This window comes from Solanum stenotomum, chromosome 12 (genome assembly GCF_019186545.1).
Source record: "Solanum stenotomum isolate F172 chromosome 12, ASM1918654v1, whole genome shotgun sequence".
Classification (NCBI taxonomy): Eukaryota; Viridiplantae; Streptophyta; class Magnoliopsida; order Solanales; family Solanaceae; genus Solanum; species Solanum stenotomum.
The window spans coordinates 43,519,552-43,537,110 of record NC_064293.1 but is presented as its reverse complement, the minus strand read 5'-3'; the positions used below and the strand labels follow the sequence as shown (position 1 = coordinate 43,537,110).

At 35.0% G+C, this 17,559-nt stretch overlaps 2 protein-coding genes and 2 long non-coding RNA genes across 6 annotated transcripts; 3 read left to right on the top strand and 1 right to left on the bottom strand.

The window, feature by feature from the left end:
- Nucleotides 1–786: 786 nt before the first annotated feature.
- Nucleotides 787–7,787, top strand: LOC125848897 (uncharacterized). 2 transcript variants are annotated; one of them, XR_007444565.1, is made up of 9 exons: nt 787–1,130; nt 2,955–3,244; nt 3,365–3,518; nt 3,682–3,886; nt 3,976–4,080; nt 4,205–4,299; nt 5,934–7,102; nt 7,193–7,321; nt 7,765–7,787. It is a non-coding gene; the product is annotated as an uncharacterized LOC125848897 (long non-coding RNA). The 2 variants fall into 2 exon arrangements; XR_007444566.1 differs by lacking the exon at nt 7,765–7,787 and having other exon boundaries at nt 3,976–4,053; nt 7,193–7,489.
- LOC125848898 (uncharacterized) lies at nt 5,289–5,787 on the top strand. Its single transcript, XR_007444567.1, has 3 exons — nt 5,289–5,374; nt 5,607–5,625; nt 5,762–5,787. It is a non-coding gene; the product is annotated as an uncharacterized LOC125848898 (long non-coding RNA).
- A 3,499-nt stretch (nt 7,788–11,286) lies between the features above and the next one.
- LOC125849145 (protein TRIGALACTOSYLDIACYLGLYCEROL 5, chloroplastic) lies at nt 11,287–11,868 on the top strand. Its single transcript, XM_049529169.1, has one exon. The coding sequence runs from the start codon at nt 11,407–11,409 to the stop codon at nt 11,824–11,826; it is 420 nt and encodes a 139-aa protein (XP_049385126.1). The 5' UTR covers nt 11,287–11,406; the 3' UTR covers nt 11,827–11,868.
- A 16-nt stretch (nt 11,869–11,884) lies between these two features.
- LOC125849144 (lipid phosphate phosphatase 2-like) lies at nt 11,885–15,679 on the bottom strand. 2 transcript variants are annotated; one of them, XM_049529167.1, is made up of 9 exons: nt 15,512–15,679; nt 15,163–15,243; nt 14,156–14,422; nt 13,969–14,056; nt 13,755–13,864; nt 13,556–13,646; nt 13,218–13,406; nt 13,055–13,114; nt 11,885–12,410 (listed from the first exon to the last, which is right to left on the bottom strand). In XM_049529167.1, the coding sequence occupies exons 1-9, from the start codon at nt 15,575–15,577 to the stop codon at nt 12,196–12,198; spliced, it is 1,167 nt and encodes a 388-aa protein (XP_049385124.1). In that variant the 5' UTR covers nt 15,578–15,679; the 3' UTR covers nt 11,885–12,195. The 2 variants fall into 2 exon arrangements, with proteins under 2 accessions (XP_049385124.1, XP_049385125.1); XM_049529168.1 differs by having other exon boundaries at nt 14,156–14,419; nt 15,512–15,677.
- Nucleotides 15,680–17,559: the final 1,880 nt, after the last annotated feature.

Sequence of the window (17,559 nt, the reverse complement as noted above, 5' to 3'; positions counted from 1 at the left end):
GTTATCTTTTCTACATGTTGTTTCTGTAGCAACCTGTTTAAATTTGCAGGTCCTTCAGTATTTCTGCATCCACTTATTTCAGTATGTTGTCCTGGCAAGAGAAAACGGAAGACTTATATTTGGTTGACATTTACTATATCGTATCTTTGTTTTGCACAGTGTTTTTGTTTTCCTTGACCTTCGTATAAAGGACATTCGGCTTTATATGATAGCCAAGCGTACTCTTTAGTACCCCTACTTAATCTTATGTACTCTTGTGATGTTTGACGGAGTCATCTGTTAATAGGGGGAGGCTGCTGTTTTTTTTCCAGATGGATTTGGTGATAGACGTGTGGAGGGTAAATACTTGCTGCCAAATATGCCTGTGAAAACAGGATTCCTTACCCGGGAATATGTCTAGGCATGCAAATTGCTGTGATCGAGTATGCTAGATCCATTCTTGGGTTGCAAGATGCGAACAGTACAGAGTTGGATACCAACACTCACGATCCTTGTGTAATTTTTATGCCGGAAATTAAGTTCTGATACTTCCCCTTTATCATGAATTTCCCTCATGATCTTCATGTGTTTTAGGTCTCATTTTAGAAGCTGCAGGGTTCAAAAGCGCATATGGGTGGTAGCATGCGTCTTGGATCAAGAAGAACGTATTTTTTTTAATGAAGTAAGGTGATTTCATTAGAAGGCATCAAGAAGATGCAAGGTAAAACATTACAGCAAAAAGAAGGGAGGAGTCTACTCCTGTACAATAATTTAGTAAATAACTAAAGAGCAGACGAAGTTCAAAAAAAGATCAACAGTGGTCACAGGGCCTGGTTGAACCAACTATATAAGTAGACTAAACAGTTGGATTTAAGAATGTGGTTAGGAATTGAAATCCCATCAAAACATCTACGAGTCCTTTCATTCCAGATGCACCAAAAGAATGCCGCAGGCACCATACGCCAGGTTTTTTTAATGGGTTTCCCAACTCTCCACGAACACCAGCTCTCATAGGCTTCTTTAATACTATTTGGCATGACCCAGGTAATTCCAAAAACTGATAAGAACATACTCCATATGCCTGCTGCTACTTTACAGTGCAAAAATAGGTTCCTTACAAAAACTGATAAGAACGTATTTTCAAGTCAAAGGTTCTAAATCTGCAAAACTGTAAGTACTTCCTTTCCTCCAACCTCACTGCATTGACTGTATCTTGATCTGAAGCCATTCTGGAGAACTTCTCCTATTGATATTACCAAGTGGCTAAACTATATCTTTTCTCAGATTTGGCACCCGGAGCTTTGTAGGTGAGAGGCACCATCATAGATATGATGTTCAACACTTTTTTTTTTCTTCAAATTTGGAACTGTGGTGTAACTATTGCACATCTAGGTGGTCTGGTTTAATGATTATATGTGGACCATAGGATGTGATATCTGTTAGTAAGGGATGCATGCTAAAAACTTATCCTGTTCTTTGTAGTTAAATCCTGATGTGGTGCAGCAATTTGAAGATGCTGACCTTTCTTTTACTGGCAAAGATGAAATGGTCGCGGCATGGAGGTTAATTAACCTTTTATATAATTGAATTGTGAAGTCATGATAGATACTAGTAGTGTTGTTATTGGTTTTATTATAATTGAATTATGAAGCCATTGAATGGAAAGATGTGGAGTTTTTCTTGTTGAAGGCCTCACTTGCACAACTCTAAAAAAAAATAAGTACTTTAATTATACGAAGTTCTGATTTGTACTATTTTGAATGAAGATACTCGATTGGGCAGACTTTTGTATACACCCTCAGTGGTCATTTTCTTTTGCATGGTCTACACTTCTTTTCTTCTTTGTAATGAACATGGTCTAGACTTTTTGATTTAGATTGTTTCTTGAAAGTTGAAAATTGTGTCAAGTAAGAGAATAAGAAATTATATGTTTCTGATTTTGTTAATGTTTTGAGGATCAATAGTGGGCTTCTGAGAATATGGCAAGTCGTGCTTTTATGCAAGTTTAATCGCTTAGAGACTAGTTTCACAAAAGACAGTGATCAGTGAGGCTCTTCAATGAAAATAGTTTTAGTTTGTAGCATCCATTAGGATAGGTGTAAAACTACTAACTTTGTCTTTGTTCTTGCCAATGTTTACAGGACGGCAAGTGTTTGTACCTTGGAATTGATGATTGCTGACAAAATGTTGGTACAGCAAGTAATTCTGTATAAGCATAAGCCTACCTGATACAATACTATTTGCTAACAAGGTAATTTCTTGGGATTTTCTCTTTGCAGTCATTGTTCGTGATGTATTTTACAACCAACCAGTTCGAAGGTAGCAAATGCACTCCAAGTACTTCTAGTTTTCTCACAATTCAAACAAATCAAAAATATTGATTTACTTACTTTACTTCTAAAATTGTACTCTGTCCTGATTGATCTTTTGGTTTGCACATATAATCTTGGAAGCCCAATGAGGGTTTTGCATTCTCTGAAAGAGTCTCTGCTAAGAATCTCCCTTGTGCATCCCAGTGTCTCCTTCAAAATTGTTGACATTGAAAGGTCTGTCTTTGTTATACCAGCTAACTTAAGGATATGTCCTATCTGTTTTTTAGATTTTGTAAGTTTGTGTGCATTGAGGATGACCTACTTCATGTGCTTCTCCTTCTCTCCGTTGCCGCTATTGTCCAGTGGGATTTGCATTCCTCTGAGTTCCTTTAACAAATTGAATTCAACAGATGGTTCATTCAAGCTCTCTGGATACATATCAGGTCCTGATGTCTACATAGTGAATGTATACATGCCCAAATTGATGGATAAGAGATGTGATAAGTTATCTTTTTTACACTTTGTTTCTTTAACAGCCACCGTTTAATCTTCAGATCTGGTTAACATTTACTATAATCTGTAGACCATGTTCACAGGTTCAAAAGCACATATGGGTGGTACCATGCGTCTTGGATCAAGAAGAACATATTTTTCAAGTCACAGATTCTAAATCTGCATAACTGTAAGTACTTCCTTTCCTCCAACCTCACTGCATTGTCTGTATCTTCATCTGAAGCAGTTCTGGAGGACTTCTTCTATTGATATTACCAAGTGGCTAAACTATATCTTTTCTCAGATTTGGCACCCAGAGCTTTGTATGTGAGAGGCACTGTTATAGATATGATGTTCAACACTTTTTTTTCTTTAAATTTGTTGATCACTTCTGTATGTAGGCATGTTTTGATGATTTATTCTAGCTGAAGTTGAGCTGGAACATACGTATTCGTGCTTAGGTACTTTTAGCCCAGCTTATGGAGACATCATATGTGCCTGTTTCTTTCATCTTCTATTGTGCTTTCTTTTTGACTGGCCATTTCAATTAACTATTGTTTCGTCTACTTCCTTTACACCAGCGACATCAAAATACTGCCATTCCGATGTTATGCATGCTTTCCCAGCAAGCTTTGGCTTGAAAGGAGAGGCTCTGAGCTGTATTTCTTACCTTTCTTTGTTGGAAATTGTTACTAAAACTCATGGGATGCCAAATGGATATCGAAAGGTTTGAAGGTAAAGTTCTTTTAGTATCCATTTGGATAGGTATAAAACTACTAACCTGGTCTTTGTTTTTGCCATTGTTTACAGGATGGCATGTGTTTGTACCTTGGAATTGATGATTGTAGACAAGAAAATCTTAAGGATTATTGATACAATGAGCTATGCTCTCCTCTAGGGTGGATGGGGACTTGCATAAATGGATTGATACTGGAAATCGAGGTAAAACAGATGAGCTTATAAGGAAAAAGAAGAGTAGAAGAAGTCATACAGCTCTTCCATTTTACCAGGGCAAGAAGAAGTTCTTTGGCACAAGTGAGTCTGCAAGAAGGAAGCAGGAAATAATAAAATTAAGACTGTTAATGAGGTGCCACTCATGCCAGGTAATTTGTCCTGTAGTGCTTGTTTGTGCTAATAATCAGCGATGACAGGAAATGTGTGCAACTAATTAATGTTCCTTTCCATCGTGTAGAAACTAGAGCCGTAAGGAGACTGCATCATTCTGCAGAAACTATCTGGTCGGAGCTTCCATGGCAGTCATCCCATCAATGTGATCAATCTTCCACCCCAAGTTGTGGTGACGGTGTATTCTCTGATTTACTGTAATGTTATCAAATTTCTTGGGAGGGTTAGATCTCTTTCTGATATTATCTCAATCAAATAAATTAGTCACTCACTCTACCTGATGTTTCTCTCTTCAGGCCAAGTGTGAAAATAAAACTTCTTAACATCTGAAATAGCAAATTACAAGATCAAGGGGAGTGCACAAGTACACGCGATGGGGAGTCAAAATAAGGTAAACCGTTCCTGCCATTTGTTCCTGCCTGACTTGAATAAGAGCTGAAATTTTTTAGTGCATGTTTCAGTTAATTGGCTTCATTTGTTTCACTCACTTTTCAAGATTATCTTAGACTGCATTCTTACTGATCATGAAAGCATTAGAGATTACATTGTCTTTTTTTAAGTCTCCTAGGCCACATAGTCCCTTTCAAATTCTATCTTGCTATGTATGGATGGATGACAACGATGGTAAGTTTTAGTTTCTTTGACATTGATCTAATGCATTTTGATGTGCAGAAATTTCTGCTCAATTTATTATTTTACTTCATCACCTGAAGTTGTGTACTTTCTTTTGAAGGATCATCTGAAGTTGTACCTTCTTTTGAAGGATCATCTGAAGTTGTACCTTCTTTTGAATGATCATCTGAAGTTGTACCTTCTTTTGAAGGATCTTCTGTTTCATGAGATGGATTACGAGTTTTGACAGTGTTTCTGACATTGAGCAGCGAAGTAAATCTCAGATATATTCACTGTTTTTGTGGAACCTAAACTGCCCTAGATAAACTTTGGAGCCTTTAAAGATCTCTGTGGTATTTAGGTGTGATTTTTGTTGGCATTTATGACTTAGACTCCTGTTTTATTCTCACCCAATCATTTCTGCTTCCCTTTAAATGAATTTTGCAGTCTTTTTCTACAAATTTACATCAATTTTCGTAAATATTGATATTTGTTACATCACTCTTCTTTGGAGCCTTGCTATCTTTAGGAGATTGTGACATCCAGCTGCATATGATTTTGAGTTGGATCAGGGTAGAGGGGTGGCTCATCTTCTCAGGAGTTTGAAACTTGTAGGTCAATCTGGGCCATCTAATTCACAAGAAAAATTTCTTTTTTTTCAGAAAAAATAGAGCCCTACCAAAAAATATAGGTTGATCTTCATTCTTTGGCTGTGGGGGTTGCAAATGTAGCTTTGACCGTAATTAAATATGCTAACATTGTTGATCATTGGAATTATTATAGAGACTCAAGAGCTTTCGAGGATACTTTTTATGTACCCTTTGTTTCAAAAGGTATCAACTTACCTCCTTCAGGTTAGAGTTTTACTGAGTTATTATCTTTCTCTTCTTTGAAATATTAAAAGAGAATAATATATATTAATGATTTGGATCCTAGAGGAAGTAACTTCATTTGAACATTGAACACTACTCTAATGTTCTAATAGTTTTAATAAATACTAGAAATCATTAATTAGAATGAGGGGATTAAGGAAAAGTTAGAATAGGCTCTGAGGAAGTGACAAAATTCTTATTTTTCTTTAATTAGTGGAGGAAGTGGGAGCAATGTAAGCAGAGGACTGTGTTTGGTTCCTCTTAGTTTTCTACTGCAGACCATGCACTAGATCAAACTTGAGAACTGTTGCACTTTTTAGGGTTACTGAATTTTGTTTCAATTGATTGCATTGTCTGATTATTCTGTAGACATTTTGCTATGAACCGGATAGGAAACTATTGACTTTAATGCCTTGTTATTTGTTAAAAGCGCTGGTCATCACTTACTCGGAATTTCTACTTTGTGTACCATATGTAGGTTAAGAGAGGAGTGGTTTGACTTATTGCCATGAGAAAAGAAAAAAAAGGTGAGGTGGGGAAGGTGTGGTTCTTCTCTTTATTGAGTATACTGTCGCAATTCTCTAGACTTAAAGTAATTCTGCTGGTGAGAGCAATTGCAGTATCAACATTTATCACTTTCTTTTCTCTCAAGCAACTTTTGGAAAACCTAGATAAGAATATAGTTGTTGAAGTATCCTCCTCATCTGTTGCTATTTCATTTCCTGCACCTCTTTTCAGATATACCTGTGAATTATGAGATTAAAAAAAAGAGGTGCAGGGCCCAGAGTTGGAAATCTACACTGGAGCTCCTTCCCCCCGGCAAAAGAAACTGACTGGAGAGTGCACTGTCAGGAGAGAGATTGGATCTTTGCAGAATATTCTGTGAGGAAGTGCTTCTGAAATGTGTGATCCCTGAGTCCAGATTCCTCAGTCAGATAGAAAGTTCAAGTCGGTCAATTGATGGATCTCTTGCTTATTGCACAGTTGGTGTAAACTAGAAATCCAGAAGCTCTGCGCGACCCCTTTCATCTAATGTTTTACCTACAGGGGATAATTTCTTGGATAGCAACTTTTTAGATAACAAATTCAATGCTTCAGCTATAAATCAGACTGCCTGTTAGGTTGAAGGATGAGTTTGTGAAACAATTGTAGCTGGCAGATCAACAGAGGATGTTTCCTTTAGGGAGTCTCTTGAACGTGATGACAGTTCAAATGTGATGCATGAGAAAAGGAAATGATTTATGCAGAGCTGTTCTTTGCACAAAAGCCTGGTACATGATGGACCATCTTTTGATAATGGTGAAATTTTTATGCTTGTCCTAAAGAGGATATGGGCAGTACTTGATCCATGGGACGTTTATAGTTCAGGTGCTTCTGAATTCTATTATGATGGAGATGATTTGTTACTTGTACATTCTCATGGTGAAGAAAATCTCAAGAGATGGATCATCAAAAAAATCTTAAGAATTATTTGATACCACGAGCTATGATCTCCTCTAGGGTGGATGGGGACTCATAAATGGATTGATGCTTGAAATCGAGGTAAGACAGATGAGCTTATAAGGAAGAAGAAGAGTATAAGAAGTCATTCAGCTCCTCCATTTTGCCAAGGCAAGAAGAAGTTCTTTGCCATAAGTGAGTCTACATCAAAGCAGCAGGAAATAACAATATTAAGGCAAGAAGAAGTTTATGATGTGCCACTCATGCCAGGTAATATGTCTTTTAGTTCTTGTTTGTGTTAAATAATCAATGATGACAGGAAATGTGTACATTTAATTAATGTTCTTGTCCATCGTGCAGAAACTAGAACTGTAAGGAGATTGCATCTTCTGCAGAAGCTATCTGCTCGGAGCTTCCACAGCAGTCATCCCATCAATGTGATCAATCTTCCACCCCAAGTTGTGGTGACAGTGTATTCTCTGATGTAAGGTAATGTTATCAAATTTCTCGGGAGGGTTAGGTTTCTTTCTGATTTTATCTCAAACAAATATGTTAGTAACTCACAATGTGTTCTCTCTTTCAGTTAATTAGCTTCATTTCTTTCACCCACTTTTTAAGATTATCGTAGACTGCATTCTTATTAATCATGAAAGCATTAGAGATTACGATGTATCTTTCTATGTCTCCTAGGCCACAGTCTCTTTCATATTCCATCTTGCTTATGTTCTGATCTTTGTAATACAACTGTCATGCATGACATTTTTTATTCAAATTTTCAGAATTTGCACCAACAAAAACTAAAGGTTTCTTAGATTCTGAGACAAAATGGTGGGACTTCCATCCATATATTACAGTTGAGTATTTAACTATATCTCAGATGTTTTTGTGACTTCTTCTCTATTCATTTTTACCTTTTCCAATATGAGATGCAGAGCGGTACTGGAACAGAGAGTCTTAGAAATCAGGATACCATTGATAAAACCTGCCTGGAGGGTTCCAAAGTTCTCCAACAGGTGGATAAGAAGTTTATTCTGATTGTGGACGGCACAACACTTGCTATAATTGATCCGGTCTATTCTGGCCTTTGTATATTCCATTATGACCGTTCTTGGTTTCTCAAAAAATTTCGCTATAATGCATTTACTTTAAAAAGATTGTTTCTATTAGGAATCGTTTCGTTGGACTCATTAGAAAATATAAAAATCTCAGCATAAACTTCTGCATAAATAGTACAATATTTGTTGGTCGTGTAAGTAAAAGTAGTAACTGCATAACAATGTATCACTCTGTTATCCACATAAGAAAATAAGCTCGACATAACTTATGCAGCGTTTGGTTGGTGGTATTTAACTGTTCATTATTAATATCCTCATAACTTATGCGAGAATCTATGTATTATTTTAAATTGTTACTATCTCAAAAAAAATTAGACTCGTAAACTGGCCTCCCTCCTCTCTTTCTTCAAAGACAGGTACACATAAGAAAACACGTGTCAACAATGCACGGGTGTGTATTTACAAGCAAAAACTCCCTTTTTAGTATATAGTCCATGCATAGCATAACTCATTTATTATTCACTCTACATTATTATTTACAGCATAACTGTTTTTACGTTATTATCACCGCATAAACTTTCCCTGCATGACTAATACTTTAACCAAATAATGTCTTATTGAAAATGGTTTTTTTCTTGATAATACAGGTTCCATTGACACTAACTAGTTCTCATATTTGTCTAATGTGGAATCTTGCTTAAATCCCATGTGTCATGTTCTCTGAATAATGTATATGTTGAACCCACTTAACTAACTCTCCTGTTTTTAACGTTACTCCCTTCCTCCAATTAACGCGCCTCCCTTTAATTTATTCCACCCCTCTCATTTTTCTTTTGATTATACATTAACAAGAACCAGAAGAGATGAAACCGAAGGCTGCCAACAAAATTTTGAAAGATAGTGTTTTTATATGGTTTTTTTCCCTCAAACGATATGTTTAGACAAACTTCTGTTATTCACTTGTTCTATTAGTTTTCCATTTCAATTTCCCCTTACATCAACAGCTTAATTTATTTATTGTGTTATCGTTTAAGTTGGTTGACATAGCATTCATGTCCTCTCCGGGTTGAATGTAATATGGATGTTTGGAGAAATCCTCTAACATTGACTGAAAGGAGTACTTTCTGATTTGCTGCCCATCTGTAGCTATTTTAGTACTTTCTGATTGCAATCATGTACTACTGTTTATTGCAAAAAGATATAGACTCAGTTCATTAACTTGGTATTCTTCCATCCATTAAACATGGAAAACTCTCAACCATGTTAATCATTATGATGTATTTGATTTGGATCACACTGCTCTTGTTTTCGATAAACACAACACTTAATAGCAGGGATTCCTCTCCTTAAATTATTATTGAGTGAAAAATTAATCTACTCATTACCCAATATTATTGCAATTTCGGATTGAAATTAAAACAAAGTTTTACTAACAAAATCGAATACAAGGACAATTATTATACATAGTTTATTTATTTATTATTATTATTATTTTATATAGTAGATCTTGAACCATTTTTGACTTTTTGTATGTTTGCTTTTTATATTTTAATAAAAAAATTGACTACACTACTGTCTATGGACATAATTATGGTAAAGTAAATCCATATATTTTTGAACGACAAAAAAATGACTTTAATGATCAATAAACACAAGTTGAGTAACCATTCACGCAATCAATTACTTCAACCGTTTGGTAAGTAATAAAAGAGAAAATGAAGGCATACATAACAAAACCCCTAAAAATCTATAAACTAGAGGTTGATCATTGAAAGAATATTAAAAAAAATTATCTCTTCTATAGATTTGGATACAATTCCATGGAAGGCACCATGGACTTGTAAATTTCATATATAAGTCTGTTTTCAAACTCACTATTTGTATAAGCTAATTCAATTTCCCTTGCCTTTGGAATTCTTTTTCTACCAAACATGTAATTTTCATTGTTCACATTTCCAGCCAAGTGAAACATCATGTTCATATAAGCATTCTTGAATTTGTTCCATAATTTAAATGGTGAAAAAATCTTCAATTTCAATTTTGGAATTGCTTTAATCCTCCATATAATTGTTCTTTTTTGGCTCTTTCCACCTAGCTTAATAACCTTTATGTTCTTCCTGCCATTACCATATTTTCTTTTTCCGCATTGCGATCTCTTTAGTAAGCCTCCATTGAATATATTTTGAACTAAATCCATATTATATTCTTTCTATATGAATTTGTGGTTTTGTTTATGAGAGAGTTGTGATATAGTAGTTGATTAAGGGAAATAAATGTTTCTTCTATTTATATGTATATACAATTTAAGAGAAGAATTTTTGTAATGGAATTTTAAATTATGTTACGTGTGTGATGAAGCAAGAAAGAGGAAAGTGGAAATTGATTTTCTAATTGTTTTAAGTCAGCAGGTCAATATAGCCTGTGGGAGGTATTATGGGAATTCGATGATGGACTATTCATCCCAATTCCCATCATTGAAAATATTTAAATGAGGTTTCATGAAAAGATATACTCCCTCCGTCTCAATTTATATAAGTTGGTTTGACTTGACACATTTTTTAAATTGGGACAGATGGAATAATAATGTTCTTGGTTTTAAAAACATAAGGTAAATATTTTAAATAGTTTTCTAAAATTACTATATATGTCTAATTGGTATCTAATTTTTTCTATAAAAATAAATAATTGTGAAATCTATGTAATGCAAGCGAAAAAACACATTGTGTGCCTATTAGAAAATACTAGTCAAATAGTTGAAAAACACAATGTGTTTGGAAATTCCCTAGAAAATGTAAGGCAATAAAATGCATACATATTTATCATGGTCAAAGGCACACCTTCAAAGAAAAATACTAGCAAGAGAAGAAAGTCAAGCCCTCCATTGTAACAGAGAATATTAGTAGTAGTATTAATAAATAATCCATCTAGAAGTTTAGCAGTCAATATGAAATTAGAAAGATATGAGACTTCTACTGGTCTAAAAAGGTACCTCAAGCCCATGCTCTCTTTGCAAAGTATCTACCACTTGTGTAATATGAATATTAGTGTACTACATTGTTAGTAATATTGGGATTAATATTTTGAAATTAATTATATTAGAATTATTTGATTTAATGTATTAAGAATAATTCCAATTTTACTAATGAAATTGTTAATACTAATTTATTATGTATTATGTATTGACTGAAACTCCTACTAAACTTTTGAGAATATTTGATAACAATTGAGATGATTTTTTATCCGAAAATGTAACTAGTATAAGTAGTCTACCGGAAAATTTTGGCACGATTATTTTACCATACTATCCCTATTAATTGATGTTTACTTGTACCGAGAGAATACTAACTATCCACATAGTAACCGAAAAAAAAATTAGGAAGTTCTGATTTATTTCCCTTATCTCCATTTCCGTCGCCCATTTTTGGTCAGTTTCCCATTGACCCCCGCTTTGGAGAAAAGGCACACATTACTTTTAGCGGAGGTCAACGAACCCAGTTTCAGCCTCTCAAGTAAAGAAGAATGCAGGAGAAAACCTTTCGCCTCAATGGATTTGCCTATCGGAAAGCTGACAACAACAATTCCCTCTGGAAGTTGAATCTCAACAGAAAAAGGGGAAAACGTGATGACAAGCGACAATCTGTAACAGATTTCATCCAAGAGAACAGCCGGAAACTAGAAGAAGCAACATTAGGCCCAGGCGGCGGTTTCGGAATTGGCTGTGGCGTCGGTGTCGGTCTTGGAGCAATTGGTGGTCTAGGTTTAGGTGGTTCCGATTGGAACCATCTCAAACTGGTTTTCGGAGTGGGTATGGGTTGTGGTCTTGGTATCGGGTTCGGGTATGGACAAGGAATTGGTGTTGGGTTTTCCTTGGACGAATTTAAGTCCAGATTTTTTGAACCCAAAAGCAGTTCCAGAAACCCCTTTGTAATTCAAATCTGAACTCTCTGTCTTTGCAATTTTCTATTTCCATAAGCTTCTTCTCTTTGCAATTTTGTTGGGTAAAAGAGAATTTTGTTATAATCTCACTTTGTGCTTACGAGCTTCACAAAAATGTTCTCTAAACTGATGTTACATGTAACACTATCATACATCTATCAACTAAAATGCTACAACATTCTGAGCAACTTGTACAATAAGAATTTTTTTTACAATTTTTACATGCATATGTAAAACATTTGCCCTGTGATCAGTGTGGTAAAAATGAAATCTAGTCTATCCCATGTATCTTTTCTTCAAAAGAGGTCATTTCATGGACTCTGGGCCAGTGTTTGTTTGAGTCATTCCGAATATCAATCGCCTCAAGTTAAACTACCTCCTCCCAGATTCTAGATCTTCCACGGTTGGACCAGAATCCCCGGACAAGGAAATGCCCGTAAACGTGTCGTTGTTTCTATCATTCTGTCGACTTTCTATTTGAACCTCTGCGTTGCATGTATTATTTGCATTGACATTTTCACCATTAGCAGCTACTGCAGTTCCCTGGGACTCCTCCAGCATACGGAAGTAAGCATAGGTTGCCCAGCCTAGAAGTACAAAACTGATGAACAATTAAAATATGACTAGAAAAAGGAGGGAAGACGACAAAGCGAAAACATCTCCATGGTACATAGAATCCTCTCCATGGCCATATTCTATCTCCGAGAAACATAAACAACAACCTTTTTCTAGATCCATTCATTTGTAGGGAGGACAGCTGTCTTTTGTAATGCAGCTCGGCCAAAAGTGATGTCATTTCCTTTAGTCACAGATTATCAGTTCTTTTGGATTTCGAAGAATGGGTTTACCCACCAAGAGGCAATTATCATTACATTTTCCATAGGCCATGATCCCTCAAGTTGCAGAGAGCTATTGAATGATAGAAAGAACCTTTTATCCACGTATAATGAACGAATGATAGATATGTATATTTACACATCATTTCACAATTAAAGTTGCACAAACACAAAAGTGGATCACCTTTGCTCATCAATCGGGATCAGCTACGGAATAAAAATTCCACGGCACTCACAAGTAATATGAACATCCATTTGAGATGCATTAAGTAAACACGTTCATTCAACTATTTACTCTGGGAAGCAGCATAGGTTTAACATGAAAGAGAAAGCTTCTAACATTCTATCACAAGAATTTTCACACAACTGAGACAATTAGAGGAATGAGGACAGACCTTGATCATTATATGGAGGTGGGAAAAACTGCAAATAGCATAATGCTGCAACTACAAGACCTGAAAAGGAAAATATCCTCAGATTTCGTTGGTGTCTCACACAAGTCTAAAGTTGATTCTTTGTTAAAGGTACAAACAACAAATAAAACCATAAAACACGCACCAATCAGACCTCCAGCAAACACATCCTGCCAATGATGCCAATAGTCATCCACCCGAGAAATGGCAACCAGAGATGCAAGAAGAAGAGGAAGTAATACGAGACACAGTTTAGCAACATGTCCTCTACAGTCAAAGACTTGTATCTTGCCAGATAAATAAAGCGATAGAAAGCCAAGACCAGCAAAGGACACTGCAAGTTGATCCGAAATCCTCAAAAGGTTGAGAAGACGAGAAAGAAGCAACATATATAGATGCTGTAAATTTCAAGTCTGTCTCCACATATGCAATGTTTTGCTCTACAATGCATGAGAACATTAATGAACCATGCATTCTACTTACAGGAGGTATGACCACTTGGAAAACTCTTATGCCCTTCCCTGACAACATTTTTGTCACCATGGCATACAACATCTCCCCATTTATCGTAAACCTGTTGACCCATCAATATTTAAGGGTGCTGATAAAATACTACTCCTTACAACTGAGAAGCCTTAGACTATAACTAGAAGCATAAAGTATAACCATCATGGAAACATACTTCTTTTCCATCTGGAAAACACCGCCAGAAGAAGTCTGGCCTAGGCCGTCCAACTGCATCTTTTATAGCATCTGTGATAACGGCTGTTACCACAACAGAGAACAAAATCCCTGCCATCACAACATAATTAGAGGACGACTACCAGAAAGCTTTTATGGCGAGAACATAATAAACTACTTCCACTAAAACTAGCCAAATCCAAAGAATAGTTTACCCAATATGGCATGATGAAGATCATAGACATCTCTTCGCCGAAAGTAAAGGAGCAGAAAAACAACCATAGGCAGCAGAACAGCATACACCTGATAAGTTTTGGAAATTTTGAAATCTGAATATGAGGTACTAATCGCCTCAATAAAGTAATTTTGTAGCTACTGAATGAAGAGTGAGGACCAACTCACTGGCACAGCCCAAATAGGTACAGTATTACTTTTTAAAGGATACTTGAGGTCTTCCATCATGTCTTTCCCGACAAACCGATAAAACAGATGGATAGCATTCAGAAGGACAACTATCCCCAAAAGTAGTATTAGGATCAGCCAGTCATTCAAATGAGTCCTTGCCACTGTTATACCATGAGACCTCACAGTATATGATGCCACCATCACACCATGAGACCTCACGTTCACAGTATGTGATCCGGGCTGGGCATCCCTCATTCTACCCTGTTAAGAACATGCAAAAGTAAGAAATTGGGTATTCTTTTAACATGATTCCAAAGAGACGTATTTGTTCTAAATTTGTAATAAGCTGCATATATAAACGCAAGATAATCTCCTTCTCTGAATTTAAGAGCCATAACAAGGTCATTTGCATCAGAAATCTGTTATATGCGCAGGTGGATTATGTTTATTTCATCCCACAAGGTAAAAAAACAGATTGCCACATCTACAGAAGCTTGTTTTATACAGTCCACCATAATTTTTGTTTATAGAAATAAACAAAACAATATTGTAAGGTAAGACTATCAGTATTCAGGGGTAGATGTTGGTCAGAATGGTGAAGCAAGCATGACATGCCAACAAAAGAACTCAAGCATATTCCCATAAATCGAATACATGGCCCGTGATCAATCTAAAAATAGTTGTGGCTAGGTCCAAATGGCAGTTTGAACATAACATGCTTCCAATAAAAACTATGGTATTTGCATGGTTCCAAGTGAATCTTACATAAATTAGCCAAAGTTCATTTTATCAGTTCACACTAGCTGAGCTGCACGTGACTCATTATAGTTCACAGGACGGTCCAATCTATTGAGTTCGCAATTATCTCACTCAAAATCATTTCCAAACTTATCCCATCCCCTTCTTTCATCTCAAGTCTTGTATAGAATATGTAATGGATGGAATAATAACCCATGCTAGCTACTCAATTCCTTAACTACATAAAATGTGAGAAATATATATACCTGGTGTTTCTTGTGGGCTATCAGTGGCCGAAACAGTTGAGAAAATCCAGCAGAAGTTTCCAACCTTTGACTTAATCCGTTCTGATTGAAAGCCAAAAAAAGATCAAACTTATCATTGTCTCAAGAGTAGAAAGCTAAATATCACAAGTACTTTTCCAGCATTGTGCAACTACTACAGTGCAACTAAATCTAAGAACTTGACAATCTCCAGTAGAGGTGTAAAAATAACACTACATCATAACAGATTTTACTAAAATCACCAATATTTGGAACTGCTAAAGCGTTAGATCAAACATGGGCATAAATTACAGTCGCCGTTATCAAAACGTAGCAGATAATCCTTACGAACCTGAGACTGCGAAAAGCATCTGAAATTCTTGAAAACGAAAACAGATCTCAAATCCCACCATGGCATTGTCGATTCAAAGCAATGAAGGAGAAGATTAAAAATCAAAATTAGAAGAGGGAGAAAAAACCCTTAATCAGGAAATAATAATGAATCACGACATTAATTAAAAGTAGTTAATAAATAAGAACAGTATTGACGACAGTGACAGCAAAAAAGCGAGCACAAAAACACGTATGTCCGTCCACACAATATTTTTAAATAAAGTACTTATCCACGCTGAATTTGGAACTAATAAACAAAGGAAATAATACTCTTTTAGCTATAGTTTCACCATTTACAATTCGATTTTGTCAACTAGTCAGAGTGATGGTGTAAAGTAGCAAGGAAGAAGATTGAATGATGTGAACTACCTAGCTGAATCAATGAAAGAGTGTTTGAAATTTGTGATGAGACATTGAAACTGTAAATGGGAAAATTGTGTCGTGCGCGGGCTGGGGGCATTTTTTTGGTGATGTGTTTTCCTTTATTTGCGTTGTCAACAATCGTGAACGCCACGTTTGTTCGTTATTCCAGTATTCTTGCCCTGCTGTCAACTGCCATGTATGCCAGATGCAAATGTAAAATGGACTTGTTGATTTAATCCTCATTCAAATCATATAATATAACAAATAGTAATATTTATTTTTTATATCTTATAAATAATAAATTCATATAATATAACATTATAGCATTGACGAACACGTCATTTATCAAATCGATTAGGGTTGTTAGTATTACTATAGTCACACTTTCCTACAATGATATTGTCTACAGTCTAGTTCGGCAATTTTTTTTAGTTATTATATTATACATCTATATATAATCATATCATATATCATAATATATAAAAAGAGAACCTTAGGCCCCCTCGTCTACGTGGAGCCATCGCAAACAAATATTCTCTTTTAATTTATTTATTTACGAAAATAGTCTTTCCCTTTCATGAAAAGTTGCGACGTTAATGAAGAGTTGCGACTTTAATGAAGAGTTACGACTTTAATGATGAATTGTGACTTTTATGAAAAGTTGTGACTTTAATGAAGAGTTGTGACTTTAATGAAGAGTTGCGACTTTTATGAAAAATTGTGACTTTTATGAAAAGGCTATGGCCTTTCTGAATGGTTGCAACTTTTTCAAATAGTTGTAACATTTTCGATAAGGCACAAATAATATTTGTTCACACTGCCCTTTGTTGTGTATAAATAGAGGGAATTCCTTTCATTTTAAAACAACGAAAATTCTGAACCTCCTCTTCTTCTTCACAATTAAATATAAATATTTATGTATTTTGCTCCTGTTGAGTGGCACACTGACACCATTGCTTATGTTACAGTTCCTAGTATGTATTTTTACAGTTATTAATTTATACTTATGTTATTAAGGATAAATGATAAGATGTAATAATTTTCATTTTCCTCTACATTATTAATCTTTGTTGCTACGTAATCTTGTATGTAAGATAATATAGTGTTTTAGTTTTAATGACCGATAGATTTTAAGTATTATTTTATAAATTTCGTGATGTTAAATTTCAGCGCGAAGCATGGGTCATTTTACTAGTAAAATAATATATATAAATGTATAGGTCTTATTTAACTGGTGTAGCTAAAAATTATTATAAAAAGTCTTTTTCTCAATTTTTTGTGTTATAAAAAACACAATATTTAAATTTAAAATCAAATATTTAGGGTAGTTTGGCCGAGCGATATGAGATTATAATTTGAAATCATGATATGAATTTGAAGTTTTGTTTGGATATACAATTTGGAATTTTTATATTGTACGTTTTCTCATAAACATAAATTTTTTTTACATAATTTGTAAAACTATTAAAATTGTCTCAATTCTTTATATGATCTTATCAAATAGGCAAAAGCTTATAAAATCACATAATACACTATTATAAAGCTATTCTTAAAAAATACAACATTTATTGATCAAATCTTAATTTAATAAAAAAATAAATTTGATTTTTATTAAACGTTTATTTGGCATATATTAGTAATAAA

Coding starts and splice junctions, on each gene's coding strand:
- LOC125849145 (XM_049529169.1), top strand. CDS start 11,407: ATGCAGGAGAAAACCTTTCGCCTCAATGGATTTGCCTATCGGAAAGCT.
- LOC125849144 (XM_049529167.1), bottom strand. CDS start 15,577: ATGCCATGGTGGGATTTGAGATCTGTTTTCGTTTTCAAGAATTTCAGA. Junction 14,423..15,162: donor TAGCCCACAAGAAACACCAG/GTATATATATTT, acceptor GCATGTTCTTAA/CAGGGTAGAATGAGGGATGC. Junction 13,647..13,754: donor GTTTTCCAGATGGAAAAGAA/GTATGTTTCCAT, acceptor ATGGGTCAACAG/GTTTACGATAAATGGGGAGA.